The sequence below is a fragment of the Falco rusticolus genome, chromosome 7 (genome assembly GCF_015220075.1).
Source record: "Falco rusticolus isolate bFalRus1 chromosome 7, bFalRus1.pri, whole genome shotgun sequence".
Lineage (NCBI taxonomy): Eukaryota > Metazoa > Chordata > Aves > Falconiformes > Falconidae > Falco > Falco rusticolus.
In genome coordinates this window covers 20,982,355-20,997,545 of record NC_051193.1, presented here as the reverse complement: position 1 = coordinate 20,997,545, position 15,191 = coordinate 20,982,355, and the positions used below count along the sequence as shown (strand labels likewise).

The 15,191-nt window shown below is 42.7% G+C and overlaps 1 protein-coding gene across 2 annotated transcripts; it reads left to right on the top strand.

The window, feature by feature from the left end:
* The first annotated feature begins 134 nt into the window (after positions 1-134).
* On the top strand, positions 135-14,888 carry GTF2A2 (general transcription factor IIA subunit 2). Of its 2 annotated transcripts, none has more exons than XM_037395243.1 (5): positions 135-231; positions 650-765; positions 1,259-1,363; positions 2,650-2,776; positions 14,568-14,888. In XM_037395243.1, the coding sequence occupies exons 2-5, from the start codon at positions 694-696 to the stop codon at positions 14,591-14,593; spliced, it is 330 nt and encodes a 109-aa protein (XP_037251140.1). In that variant the 5' UTR covers positions 135-231; positions 650-693; the 3' UTR covers positions 14,594-14,888. The 2 variants fall into 2 exon arrangements, with proteins under 2 accessions (XP_037251140.1, XP_037251141.1); XM_037395244.1 differs by lacking the exon at positions 135-231 and adding an exon at positions 346-365.
* The last annotated feature ends 303 nt before the right edge of the window (positions 14,889-15,191 follow it).

Here is a 15,191-nt window from a genome sequence, read left to right as displayed (position 1 = left end):
GGGGAAGCGAACCGAAACCAGCGGGAGGCGCTGGAACTCCTGGGTGGTGCGTGAGCGTTGCCCCCGGGGCCGGGCCGCCCTCCGCCGTGGCTGCGCGCCGGGAGCTGCCGCCGGCCCCGCCTCCAGCGCCGGCGGCCGGGCCGAGGCGGGCGCAGGCACCGCCCTCGCCGTTCCGCTTCCGGGCCAGGGGGCGGCCGCGGGGGCCCTGCCTGGTGCGGCCGCTGGGAGCGGGTGAGGCGCGGGGCCGGGGCCGGGCGCGCTGGGGCTGCCCGGGCGGGCTCCGGCGCCTGCCCGCGGGTTGGCGGGGGACGATGGGCCCGGGGGGCGGCGGGCCGCTCGGCCCCCTGCTCTTGCCTGTAATCCCCGTAAGGGCTTGGCGGGCGGCCGGGCCGGGCCGGGCGGGGGCCCTGAGCGGGCGGGCGGTGAGTGAAGGCGGGCGGCCCCGTGGCGGCGCGGCGCGGCCGTCGGGTGCGGGGGCATCTCGGTGCGGGCCGGCCGGGCCTGCAGCCTCCCCGGGCCGGGCCGCCGCTGCTCAGCGCTCCCAGCGGGGGTTCCTCTTGCCTCTGCTGTGCGTTGTACATTCGGGGCTGTGTTGCGGTGGGTTGATGTTTTTAAATGATTTTTTTTTTTTTTTTTTTTTTAACCCGAGAGCGAGCCGTGGCTGCCCGGGTGTGCGGCCCGCCCCGCTGAGCCATGGCCTACCAGCTGTACCGGAACACCACGCTGGGGAACAGCCTGCAGGAGAGCCTGGATGAGCTCATCCAGGTGCGTGGGGTGCGGTGCTGGGTGCTAACGGGGCAGGGCGGTCGCTGTATGGGGCGCTTGTGGCTGGCGGTTGGACAGCACGCTGGCTGGCATCAAAAGCTGTCGGTACTCGTTCATGTGGGAAGCCTTTTTCTTCACATTCAGAACAAAAAAAAGTTTTACGTAAGTGGCGTAATGCCCTGTTGCATGGCCCAGCAAATGAACACCCAGATTGACCTGGAACACTGTAATCCATTTCCTGCTCTTCTGGTTGTTTCCAATGAATATTTCGCAGAAGAAATCCATGTAGCACCAAAAAGTCACATTAGCACACTGTTTCTTCACTCAGAGTTAAAACAAGAAAAAGAAAATAAGCACAGGAACATACTAGTTCTGTAAGTTGTTCTAGAGATCTGCCTCCCATGAACTTTGTTTTGATATTTTCAATTTTTACTGCATTTGTGAGTTTTCTTTGAAACAACTCAAATTTATTTTTTTTTTTAAACTACTTTAGTCACAGCAGATCACTCCTCAGCTGGCCCTTCAGGTGCTACTTCAGTTTGATAAAGCTATAAATTCGGCATTGGCACAACGAGTCAGGAACAGAGTCAATTTCAGGGTAAGATAACAGCACATAAAAGTTCTTCATGAGGTACAGTAACTAAGCGTCGATGCAGAACGTCTTTAAAAGCTGTGTGCTCTAAGCAAAAACTTAGGAACTTCCATTTTGACTCTGAAATAGTGACTGTTTACATGTATATTCTGTATGCAGTTGTAAGGCTTGTTACCTTCTTATTCTGCCAGGGATCTTTTGAAGGAATGCAAAAATCAGAAAGAGATTGGGTGGGTGAGTGAAAGCAGGGGAAGGGGAAGAGGGGAATGCTTTGAGGGTAGCACTGCCATCCTCAGCGTCTTGCAGATGGGGAGGGAGATGTTTGCTTCTCTTAGTTGTACCTAGCAGAAGTAAGATGAGGCCGCATCTATAATGCGAAGAGAGACTAGAGAGTTGTAGAGCTACCTTTATGCAAGTCACTGGGTCATTTTGTTGCTATTTTCTGTAGATATCATAGAAAAATAAGTTTTTCTTTTGTTTTTGTGGGTTTTTTTCACAGCCAGCCACCTCAATTAGTATCAGATTGCTAAATGTGAACCTGATTGTTGTTTTCAGAAAAAAACCCAAGTTGTTCTGTCAACTTACGTCCTAACACTTCTACAGTCTGTGCAGAATGCATTAATGAAGTGAGAACTTAAGATTTTAGATTTTTAAACCATATAAATATGTTAAAAAGGGCATAACTTCTTTTGTCTAACACATGTAACTTGTTTGTCTGTAACGTAGTATAGAAAACTGTTCAGAATGTGTTTAGTGGATAAATTAAAAAAGTGTTACTTGGAGCTCAAGTTCAAGGGTATCAGCGTAAAATACGTGAAGGTGAAGGCCAAAAGCTTTACATATCAATGCCCTCCGTAATACATCAAACATGAGCGATACTGCTTTATGTCACATAGGTCAGTTTTGTCTTGATTTTTAATGAAAAGTATTACTTTATTTGAACAGTGGCAGAATTCATAGCTTATGATCACTGCTGTAACTGATTTTTCTTATGGCCTATGCTTTAAGAAATATTTTCTGATAATGGTTCTTTATACACATCAGAAAAGTTACAAAACTTCTTGGCGTACCCGTGAAGCTTCCCCTTGGACAGGCTTGAAAATTTCAGCCACTGGAGGGCATTTAAACTACAGTTTTCCTCAGAATTGCTTGATTGCCAAGTTTGTACGCACTCAGGTTCACAGTTGGCTTTATGGCAAAGCTAGTTCTAGAAGGTATGTAGGTAGTAAACGTAATATTTTCTGTTACTTTTGGGATGTATGCTATAGAAAATGTCTCTTGTCTTTTTAAAGGGGTCTCTGAATACATACAGGTTCTGTGACAACGTATGGACATTTGTACTGAACGATGTTGAATTTAGGGAGGTCACTGAACTTGTGAAAGTGGATAAAGTGAAAATTGTAGCATGTGATGGAAAAAGTAAGTATGGAACATGATATAAATGAGCTGAGACACAAGACTTGATCATTTATAGAAAGCTTTGACCGAATGTATGATTAAAGTTAGATTGATTGTATTCAGATAAAAGTAGGGCTCAGCACTCCCTCTTGCATATGAGACATGAAACAAAAGCCAGCTAGATGCTTCCCTAACGCTTAAGCACTGAAATAGGAACGTGGTAGAGACTATTGTAGATCTGTTCTTGAGAACTACTTGGGTACTACTGAAGCAGTTAGAAAGTTGGAAGTAATCTTAATTGAATTTCTGTATGGTGATTTTTCTAGTGTTAACCTGTTAGTTAGAACAGCGCCATGTTTTACTGAATTCAAGGAGTGCTTCATCAGTCTGAGCAAGCAATTGTCTGAGAAAACTGTCTAAGCAATTGTTTGCTGGATTTGATAGTAGGGGACCTAAGCACATCAAAATCTAGTGCTAGCATTGACAATTTGTGTTACAAGATTTATATGTTGCTCAGCGGGCCCACTGTATGTACACTGCTTATGGGAGTTTATGTGTTTGACTGGATTACTTTTGTCAGTGTTCCTTGAAATTCTTTGCTGGAAAAAGTAATTCGGTGACTTCTGTGGCAAGCTGGTTTATAATTTTCAAAACCATCGATGTGGCAGAATATCAATAAAGACGTGTAAAATGGTGCCACTTGTTTCATCCTGGGGGCGTTACGCTAAAAGGAATAACTGAGAATGAAAAGGCTTTATTTGAATACACCCTAGACCTCTGGAACAGGTTCTTCATGGCTGCTTGATCCTGGATGATTACAATAGTCACTTCAAATTGTAGTTCTAAAGATTTGACAGAGTTTGTTTACTCAACTTCTGGTATTAGCCAAGCCTATAATCTTGCTCTGTTTATTTTTTGTGTGTTTATTATAGCTAGTAGAGGAAACCTTACTTTCCAAGTATTAGTCATTTTCACTCTAGATAAAAGTATGCAGGGAAGACTTAAAGAAGTGGGAGACTTGAAGTTGCTATTAGTGTTACAGCTTTTTTTTTCCCCACAAAAAGGTGACTTGCTGAAGGAATGCAGTAAACACTGACTTGTTTTTTTCCGTATCCAAGTTACGTATTTTTTCCGTAGTGCTAAGAACAAGAAAGCAATAGTGGTTGTAATACTGGAAGTTGCCCTGGTGTTTATTGGTGCTTCTGCCAAAAGTTCAGAACAGAGACTTGCTTTTGGTTTATGAGGATCATGCTCATTCTTGCATCTGTTTCATAACACATAATAAACTATATCCCACGCTCTGTAGGAGGTGATGCTACTGGATGTACAAAACCCTTTCTCTTTAGTAGATCTTGTGGTTTAGCTCGATGTGCTTGTGGCTGACTGCAGTGAGGTGTTGGTGTATCACTGCAAGTTAGAGCAAAGCTTCCTGTATGTTTAATGCCTTAATAGCAGATGATGTGTACGTGCACGACCTGGATGTTTTGTGCTGGCTCTTTTCAATGTTGCTAACAAGTGAAACGGCGCAAGCAGTTCATGCATCACATTGGTAGTGATGCCAAAACGGCACAGAGTAACTGCTGAGAGACTAATTTTGTCTTTAAGCAGCAAAGGTATTTATTTTGTGCAGTGTTGGGCAGCTAGCCGGTTCACACCAGGCAAACTAGCTCCAAAGTTTTCAGTGAAAAGTCAGGTAATTTATACGGTTTTTGTGAGAGGTTGCAACATCTTTACGTACATATTCATTTAATTTGGACATCTAATCATCATGTTCATAATAGGTGGGATTTAGGCAGAGCTTGAGGTGGAGCCTTCTAGAATCATCTTTTGGGGGGATTTTTGGGTGGTTGTTCCTTTCTTCAGCCTCACTCCTGGGGGTCGCTCAGTCTTCTTCCTGGCTTGAACTCGTCAACTTTCTTGTGTTCAACGGTCTCCTGAGTCATGGTCTTCTCATCTCCTTCAGATGCCCACCTTATCTTTGTTTATGACTACCTAATTGTTCAGAGTACATTCCTTTAACTTTTCAGCAGGAAAAAAAAAAAAAAAGTATTTGTCTTACCTCAACACAAACAGAGCATCACCCATAGCACTGTACCAAACTCATCCTGACTAATCTTCTTAAGACCTTGCTCTGTTTCATTCCCCCTTTTTCTTAAGACTTATGAATTCTTTTGTCAAGCTCCAAAGACAAAGGGTTTTGGTAGACATGCATCATTGCCCATATTATTTGTGTTCTTTTAATTATGGCATTTAGTTTATACCACAGACAGACATTCAAGAGGGAGAACAGGATCATTACTCCCAACATGATGAGTATGGGATGTATTAAATAGTGGAATACTTATGTTGCCTTAGGGGAATGTCCTGCGAAGATGCCCCACCAGTAATGTTCTCCTACTTGTTCTGCATCGACTAAGATAGATTTTATATCTTCAGAGTCATGCTTTACCTGCCAAAGCATGCGTTGGAATGTTCTGTTTACTTCTTGGACCAGTTTTTCTATGTCGGGGTGTCTGAGCATTGCTTTAAAGAGACTAATGTTCATGCCTATTTGTAATGTAGGTACATCATGATACAGGGTATAATCAGCTTCAGTTAACTGTCTAGTAGTTACAAGAACAACATAATCAAAATCGCAGCCTACAATTGTAGTAAAATTATATACAGAAAAATTAGTACCATTTGCCATTTTGTGACAATTATCGATAGTAACATTAACACAAGAAGTTCCAACACATGCACATCCATTTCCTACATAAAATACTTGTGGCTCGGCTTTAGTATGTGGAAACATTTCGAAAGTACACGTAGCCTTTTTGATATCTAAACACAGATCTTCACTCTCTACTACTGCATTTTCACAGATGTATCCCAGCGGTTCCGTGGGGGTGCATGCTCGATGCTAACCGACTGCCACTTGCCTTTGGTCCGATCATAACTTGCCCAGACATTATGGCCTCGGGGTCTGACAATGACTTTCTGGTGTATGGCTGCCAGTGTCAAAACAGGAAAGATTTTTTGTTCTTTTGCTGCACTAATTGTGAGCACCTATGCTTCAATTTGTTGTGGGTTGTAGGTGAAGTTTACTAGTTCCCACCAAGCCTGGTGATCTTTTTCAAATCGAGTGGTGAAGCTGGTTTTGGCTATTATTTCCCTTATTTCTTGAGATAGTATTCCTGATGTTCCTTCCCTTAGTATTCCTGCGGCTACAGATTGTACCCACTGCTGAATTTGGATATGTTGTATAGCAAGTGCAACCTTTTTGCTAATGCCCCCAGTATAGTCGGTAATTTTGGTGAAATCCTCGGCTGTGTGTTTAGCTACTAATGTTAACTATTAACTGCCAATGACTGGGTTTCTGCTAATGTGAGCACAGATGATCTCAAGGGAACTTAGCTTTCCCAGGTCAGAAGGGACAGCACTGAGCCTGTTGACTAGTACTTCTTGGTCTATGGTATCTAATACACCCAATCCTGGCCAATCCATCCTGCTGTATCTCTTTGAGTTCTAGTGTGGTGAGACCTAGTTGCTAGCCAGGCCTTCCATCCTTTAAGACCTTGTTGTATGTAAGGCTGGCAACCTTTTTGTATGCGAGATATATTTGCCTGGAAATTTATCTGAACTCTCTTTAGCGAATATGTGGGATCTAATAGTAGCTTTTGCTCATTTGAGTGCCTAATTACATAAGGTCCAATGAAGGTAAAGTTATGGACACTTTCACAGCTCATAAAAGGAGTTGTAGGTGTGTCAGTTGTCCCAATAAATGGTTTGACAGTTGTTTTAATAGGTGGCTTAGTAGTAGGACTTTCTTCAAGCTTAATGATAAACGTTTCAGAAGCACCTCTGTCTTTGCTAGCCCATAAGCACATAACTGAAACTGATTGATCTAACAATAGCTTAAGCTCGCACTGGTCTTGGTTTCTTTGATCCTCTTTAACGCTATCCCACAGGCAGGAAACTGGTCCTTCCTTTTTTTAGCCAAACATTATTGTCAATGTTTCCCATATGACCAAATGTAAGTGACCGGTTCTTCATAGGTGTTACTGTTAGCTTGACTTGATTTGTCTCTTGCCGTAACACGTTAACACCTTTACACCCTGTCTGGATCTCATCTTCCATTTTTCCTATTATGGTATTTACTGAACCCTGGATCTTATTCCAGTCTCGTTGCGTATACGACTTGTTGTGTAAAACATAAATGGCTAAACCTGGGTTAGGCCCTGGGCTAGTTGAGAGCAGCGCACCAACCCATGGAAGTGATTTGACAATTTGCGCATCAGACCATGGCCATTCTAGAGTGGGGCCTTGAGATAAGGTTATACTTGTCAAAAGTCCAAAAATTAGCATTGGGAGGGCTTGAGAGCAGGTACTTCTTTTTCGGAGGTCCATGGTTTCTCGGGAGCTTTCTTGACTCGGGAATAGTAAATCCAAGTCACTCTCTTTTATCCATACTGCTCTGAATGTAGTCAGCAACACCTGGAAGGGTCCATCCCACTTTTCTTGCAGAGGGTTTCCTGAAAAATTCTTAACATATACCAAATCACCAGGACTAAACGGATGTCGTTTATAGACAGCTTCCTTAGGTTGGTATTCTAACACCGCTGTAGTATTTTTATTTGTTTTCCTACAGTTATAACATAATCGTACACCTACTGGTTGCCTATTTGATCTAAAGCTTTGCTATTTACAACCTGCATCATATAGTGTCTGTCATACAAAATTTCAAATGGACTCAGCTTTTCTTTTGATCTTGGTTTGACCCTCAGCCTGATTGAAGCAATAGGTAAAGCTTGGTACCAATATAAGTTTGTTTCTTGGCATATTTTGGCAATTTGTTGTTTAGTGAGATGGTTCATCTTTTGTACTTGCCCACTTGCTTAGGGTCTGTAGGGTATATGCAATTGTCAGTTGATTTTTAATGCTTTACTTACTGCTTGCATGACTTGTGCACAAAAGTGTGAGCCCATATCTGAAGAGATGCTCTTAGGCACCCCAAATCGTGGTATGATTTCGTTCAACAGAACTTTAACCACTTCTCTCGACTTATTTGTTCTGCATGGAAAAGCTTCAGACCATCCAGAAAATGTATCAGTTAAAACCAAGAGATAGTGGTACCCCCCTTTTCTTGGGAGTTCGGAGAAATCAATTTGCCAAATTTCACCTGGGAATTGCCCTTTGTTTATTGCCCCTTGTTGTATTTTGGTTCCAGTATTTGGGTTATTTTTCAGACAAACCTCACATTGAGATGTGACCTGTTTATTGTGGTAAATAGGTTCGGTCCTGCTACTCTGACTCTTAAATGCTGATAAAGTGGGTCTAAGCCCCAGTAAGCCTTGTCGTGTTCTGCTTTTGCACATTGCCATACTAGTTCTTCTGGCAATACTAACTGTCCCATTTTCAGTTGACCCCACCCATTGTCCAATTGCTTATCTTCATTTTCATGTATCCACTTATAGTCTGTCTCTTGATATTCTGGCTGAAAATCTGTGTCTAGTTTTTCTGGCACTAGAGCTGCTACTGATAATTCTTTGCTTCTTGCAGCAGCTAATTTAGCTTCTACATCAGCTTTTCTGTTACCTATTTCTAGAACGCTGTTACCCTTCAGGGGTCCCCTACAATGCATTATAGCCACCCGTGCTGGGAGTTGGACGGCTTGAACAATTGTAGGATCTCCTCTGCATGCTTTATGGCTTTTCCTTGGGCAGTCAGTAGCCCTTGTTCTTCCCAGATCGCTCCATGGGCATGGATGATAGCAAAGGCATGTTTAGAATCAGTCCATAGATTTATTCGCGTTCCGCTTGCCAGTTCAAGAGCTCGGGTGAGAGCTATCAGTTCTGCTTTCTGGGCTGAAGTCCCAGCAGGCAAAGGATTTGATTCGATTACCTGTTCCATGGTGGTGACTGCAGAGCCATCTGTCCTTACACCTTGCTTTACAAAGCTGCTGCCATCCGAGAACCAGTTGTCTGCATCCTGGAACGGCTCTTCTTTGAGGTCTGGGCGGCTGGAGTACACTGCCTCGATGGTCTCCAAGCAGTCATGGACGACAGGTTTAACTGAAATTCTTCCTTCTAGGAATGAAGCTGGATTGGCAGTGTTAGTTACCTGAATGGTTACATCATCTGATTCAGCTAGGATCGCCTGGTATTTCAGGAACCAGAAAGGTGACAACTAACAGTTACCATTTTGTTCCAGTACTGCTGATACAGTGTGGGACACCAACACAGTCATTTTCTGTCCCATTGTAAGTTTCCTGGCTTCTTCTGTATCCACTACCACTGCAGGCACTGCTCTCAGGCAGGCAGGCCATCCTTCTCTTACTTCATCCAACTGCTTGGAGAAGTATGCCACAGCTCTTCTGTATGGCCCTAATTGCTGAGCCAGGACCCCTAAAGCCACTCCTTGACGTTCATGCGAGAATAACCAAAAGGGCTTCGTCACGTCAGGTAAACCCAGTGCTGGAGCTATCATGAGTTCTCGTTTCAGTCGTTTGAAGGCTTAGTCTGTCTCGGGGGTCCAAATTATGCGATTTTTGGTTATTTTCAGTAGATCATATAAAGGCTTTGCAAGTAGTCCATACTGATACATCTGTAAACAACACCAACCTGTCATTCCTAGGAAGGCTCGTAGATCTCTCACCATTTCAGGTCTGGGTGTCTGGCACATAGCTTCCTTCCTTGCCGTTCCCAGGGAACGTTGTCCGCCGGAGACTTCATATCCCAGGTATACCGCTTTTTCTTGCACCAACCGTGCTTTCTGTTGGGAGACTCTATAACCGTTTAAACCCAAGAAGTTTAAAAGAGAGATTGTCCACTGCACACTCAGTCGCTATTAATAAGTCATCTACATATTGGAGAAGAATGCCATCTCCCGGCGGCTGCTGCTGTTGTTCCAGCTCCTTGACTAGTTGGTTACCAAACAAAGTGGGACTATTTTTGAATCCCCGTGGTAAAACCGTCCAGAAAGTTGCATCTTTCTCCCTCTATTGACAGTTTCCCATTCAACAAAAATCTTCTGACTTTCCTAAGCTAGGGGTAGACAGAAGAAGGCATCTTTTAAATCTAACACTGTGAACCAAATCAAATTATCTCTTAATTTTGTTGAAAGTGTATAGGGGTTTGCTACCACGGGGTGTAAGGTTTTAATTATCTCGTTTATTGCCCTTAAATCTTGAACTAGTTTATAAGTTCCGTTTGGTTTCTTGACTGGGAGAATTGGGGTGTTAAAAGCCCCAATTTCAAAAAGTTTTCAATTATTGGTTCAATTCCTTTTCTGTCTTCTAACCTCAATGGATATTGTTTCCTGACTACTGGCTTTGCTCCTGATAATAATTCTATCTGAGCAGGTGTTGCCTGTTTTGACTTACTGTGTACGTCGGTAGCCCATACTAAGGGATACACTTGATTTAAAATTTGACTGATATTTTGATTGTCTTGCTCTGGCTTTACGGAGCTCATGACTAAACTCAGGGCTACTATTAATTTTTCTTCATTTACCTGAAATTCAAGTTTACCTTTTTCAAATTTTATCACAGCTCCCAGGTTTTCCAACAAATCTCTACCCAACAGAGGTGTTGGGGAATTCGGCAGGTATAAAAATTTATGAATTCCCATTTGTTTCCCAACTTTGTATTTGAGGGATTTCAGAAAGAAAGCCTTTTCTGCTTGGCCTGTTGCTCCCATGACTTGAACAAATTCATCACTTTTAGGCAGTAGTTCTTGATATAAAACCAAAAATGTGGCTCCAGTGTTGATCAGAAAGTCTAATTCTTTTTCACCTTCTCCTAGCTCAATTTTAACTAGTGGGTCTGCTAGGGAATGACTCACTGGTCCCCCTCATTCACTATTCTGATGAGCGATGATAGTTCAATGATAGCGATGATTTGCCAGTTTAGGACAGTCTTGCTTCCAGTGACCTGTTTGTAGGCAATAGGAACACTGGTTTTGTCCTATTCTTGCGTGCTGGGAGGGAAAGCTTCCTTTCCCTCATGTGGTCTGGCCTCGTGTTGCCTGACCTTGACTTCTTGGTCGTGGAAAGTTCAAATTTTGAGTTATAGCAGCTACCACAACCCTCGCCAATTTCCTATCTTCCTTTTTGTCTCTGTTGTTGTACACTCTCCAAGCTTCTGCCATTAATGTCTTTAAATCCCTATTATCGAGTTCTTTGATTTTCTGCAATCTTTTTCTAATATCAGGGTTGCTTTGTCCTATTAACAAACCCACTGACTGCTGCTTACCTGCATCTGAGGGTGGATCCAGGGTGGTGTATTTTCTCATGGCTGCTCTAAGCCTGTCTAAGAATGCAGTTGGGGTCTCATCTCACCCTTGCTTCCCATTGTACAGGGCAGCCCAGTTTACTGCCTTGGGTATGGCACTTTCCAATCCCAATTGCACTAACAATCTGTACCTAACCAGTAATCTATACTGGTCTGGATTATTTGGATCCCAGTTGGGATTCACTAATGGGAAATGTTCATCAATGGTATGTTGTAAGGTACCAGTTGCAATTTGTCCCTGCACATGACTCCTTGCAGTTTTTATTACAAGTTCTTTTTCTGTCTCTGTTGGCTCTGATAACATTAGGTCCACATCTTGCCAGTCGATATCCTGGTTTTTCACAATTAGTTTAAATCTCTTAGCTACTTTACTTGGATCTTCCTTAAAGTTTTTAGCTTCTTCCCTCCAGCTGTCCAGATCACTTATGAAAAAGGTGGTTTTACCTTTGCTGGGTTACCTGTGGGTGCTACCACTTCTCATGAGGGAGCAACCACATGTCTGGCATTGGTTTTAGCTTTAGCTTTAACCCCAGTTTTGCTTTTAGCTTTCTGTCCCACAGTTCGACTACGAGTGTAGTGGGTACTACTTACCCCTTCATCTGGGTTCTCTAAGCACTCTGCTATACTCTCAGAATCTTTTTCTCTGGGCTTCTGGCATCTAGTCCAGATCCCTGCAGGCTATCCTGCCTAGCTGGGTCAGGTCTCCTCCCATAATAAGCTGACTGAAGCTCTTGAGAATCAGTGATGCTTTCCTCATCACTTTCTCTTTTTCCTAGCTTAAGACACTGCTGTCCGATACTAAAGCATCACAGCAGCACTTTTTTGGTTCATGATTTTTCTGACTTTTTTCTAGTGCCAAAACAAAGGGTCTTGTGGTGGGATATTTATTCCACAATTCTACTGCCAATCGAGTTTATTTCTTACGGTGAAAAACATATCTGCGTACATTACCTCATCCCCCTTCTGTTCTTTATGGAGAAACAGTGTAAGCTGTAAAATTATGTTGTAATTAAGACTTCCTTTGGGCAGCCATTTTTCACCATCACCTAATGTATACAGAGGCCACCAATTCTGACAGTATTTTATAAATGTCTTTTTGTTCAGATTTCCTCTGGGAGTTCCACCTAATTCTTTCCAATGCTTCAAAATACATCCCAGGGGTGTTCTGGTATTTATTTCTTTGCTGGGTCTGCTCCACATCACCCTAATGAGTCTGGTATATCTATCTACAATGTATGTTACTACTGGCGGCACCGTACTTACCTCAGAGCATACACCACAACTCAACACCTCTATTTAGCCTTATTTCTTGGTCTTTTTTGGGGGGAGATAATGTATCTTAGACACTTGCCACCTTTTGCTCGAGTATACAGACAGCACCTACGACACCAAGTGCAGAGGCTAGTTCATGCTTTTTCCCAAACGATGTTAATTCTAATATTTTGTCTATAGTCTCCCCCCTCTTGTTCCTCAGATTAAATCAAATTATCAAATACTCCGAGCATCGGTAACATACCATCCCTATATAAGGATCATGAGCCCACATAGGTTCCCAGTTACTAAAGTTCTCAATTACTAGTGGTTCATATCCCTTCCATCTTAAATGTTTTAAAATTTATGCAATATACCCTCTTAATTCTACAAGCAATTCTCGCTATTGTATCTCCTGCTCTAATTCTAATTGTGCTAGGCTCCAGGCAGTATCCTCCAGCTGAGTGGGTTTCTTATAAAACTCTGGTTCTTGTCTCAAAATATTTCTCAATCTATTCCACCACTTCATATATTGAATTATCAATCGCTTCATCCATGTCTGGCTGGCCCCCTCGCGGGGAACACGGACACACAGATTGGGACTCCTCACCCGCTTTGCAGTTGAGCTGCGTCTCTCACACCCATCGCACTCTGGGCTCGTCCTCAGTCACACAGGGTGTTAGCATGTACGAGGGACCGTGCACTTACAACATACAGCTCCAGGGATTATAAAATTTACAAGACCAGTTTGCGTTACCACACAGTCACAAGATGTCGCTGTGGACCGCAAAGTTCACATTCCATAGCCATCTGAGTGAATTCTTAGAACACATACCTATGGGTGGAGCGACAATAGAATCTCCCCACTGGGTCTCTTCTAAGCTTTGACTGGCCCCACATCTGATACAATACAAATTCACTGTTCAATTCAGTCCTGTCTCCTGTGTTCCTCTTGGTCCTAATACATATTTACTACAATTGTTGCACAGAGCTCATATATAATGAACAGTTGCAAAAAGGGCAAATTCTAATTTTGGGTCCTAAACGGCGTGGTAAGTTCTCAGCCACTCGCTCAGAATTACTTCCCATAAAAGAACCTTAACTCCAATCTTGAACATAAAACAAGACAGCACATAGAACAAACAAAACACAGAGCGCTACTTCAGTTGTTACATTCCAGGAATTCCTAACAAGACAAGAAGAAAACTGAAAGGAAACTTAATGTTTTACCTTCCCAAATCTTATGGCAACCAAAAGGAAGTTTTACTTTCCCAAAAATACATAACACACCAGATAGGGGCTGCTACCCCTTTCAGAAGGCGTCCCTTTTCATAACCCTGCGAGGACAGCATCCTGTCTTCATCTTAAGGGCTAAATTCAACCAAGGTTAAACCAAAGAACAAATATAAATACCTTTTATGTTGAGCAGAAGTCCTTGTCCACCTGTGTGAGAAGCCGAGGGGTAGGGGAGTCTTGGTGACTGAAGATCCAGTCGGGGGCCCCTGAGGGTCCCCAGGACCCTGGATTCCAGCACTGGCGGAGAATCTCCTGCCTGGCTCACAAAAATGATGCCAAAACGGCACAGAGTAACTGCTGAGAGACTAATTTTGTCTTTAAGCAGCAAAGGTATTTATTTTGTGCAGTGTTGGGCAGCTAGCCGGTTCACACCAGGCAAACTAGCTCCAAAGTTTTCAGTGAAAAGTCAGGTAATTTATACGGTTTTTGTGAGAGGTTGCAACATCTTTACATACATATTCATTTAATTTGGACATCTAATCATCATGTTCATAATAGGTGGGATTTAGGCAGAGCTTGAGGTGGAGCCTTCTAGAATCATCTTTTGGGGGGATTTTTGGGTGGTTGTTCCGTTCTTCAGCCTCACTCCTGGGGGTCGCTCAGTCTTCTTCCTGGCTTGAACTCATCAACTTTCTTGTGTTCAACGGTCTCCTGAGTCATGGTCTTCTCATCTCCTTCAGATGCCCGCCTTATCTTTGTTTATGACTACCTAATTGTTCAGAGTTCATTCCTTTAACATCATCAGCAGAACAGAGCGTCACCCAGGGCATTGTACCAAACTCATCCTGACTAATCTTTTTAAGACTTTGCTCTGTTTCAGTAGCAGTAGAGGGAACTGGGTAGATAGAGAACATGTTTTAAAATGCGTGAGGAGTGCTTTTGAGCTTGGGGGAGGTATTGGAGAATGGTATTGGTTCTCTTTAATTTATACTCAGCTGTAGTGGGAGTATGTATTCCTCACACTTTTCTTTTTTTTTTCTTTTTTTTCCCTAGACACTGGTTCCAATACTGCAGAATGAATAGAACCGTGGTTTGTCTGCAATATTTTCTGTTAATATGCGGCACTTTCTGGACGGAAGCATGGGAAAGGACTGTGTTCATACTTAATTCTTGTGATGCAAGTGTGAGTTAGTCCATACTAGAAAGCATCACAGAATGACAGCGGAAGAAATACCTGTAGCATTTCTTCAGTTCACCTTATAGGGCATGAATACAATGTTAATTTTTTTGTTATTATTTTTTTTTAATTACAACAGATGCTGTTGCCTTTTTTGTTCAAAATAATTTCTGTAATAAACTTTTATTTAAAAACTTGTGAATGAGTGATCATTGGAAAACTTTGTTTAAAAACAATAATTAATATATATTCTCCCAGTGTTGTCTAAGCATGTTTAATGTTGCAAATGCAACGGGTTTTCAGTCACAGGGTTCTGAGTATGTTTGCACTGATTAGTATTGCAAGCAATGGCTGTTTCAGAATGATGGGGAAGGACATCAACAGAAGCTTAGCAGCTCATGCTGGCCACTGTACTTCTCTTGTTTGTTACTGCATCTTTCTATCTATGTATAATTTGTCCACTTGGTACCCTTTGTTACTGCATCACTCTCTGTGTTTGT

What these genes read in the sequence shown, in the direction of transcription:
- GTF2A2 (XM_037395243.1), top strand. Translation starts at nt 694, where the DNA reads ATGGCCTACCAGCTGTACCGGAACACCACGCTGGGGAACAGCCTGCAG. An exon ending in GCCTGGATGAGCTCATCCAG is followed by an intron (nt 766 to 1,258) that starts GTGCGTGGGGTG and finishes AAACTACTTTAG; the next exon opens with TCACAGCAGATCACTCCTCA. An exon ending in TGTAGCATGTGATGGAAAAA is followed by an intron (nt 2,777 to 14,567) that starts GTAAGTATGGAA and finishes TTTTTTCCCTAG; the next exon opens with ACACTGGTTCCAATACTGCA.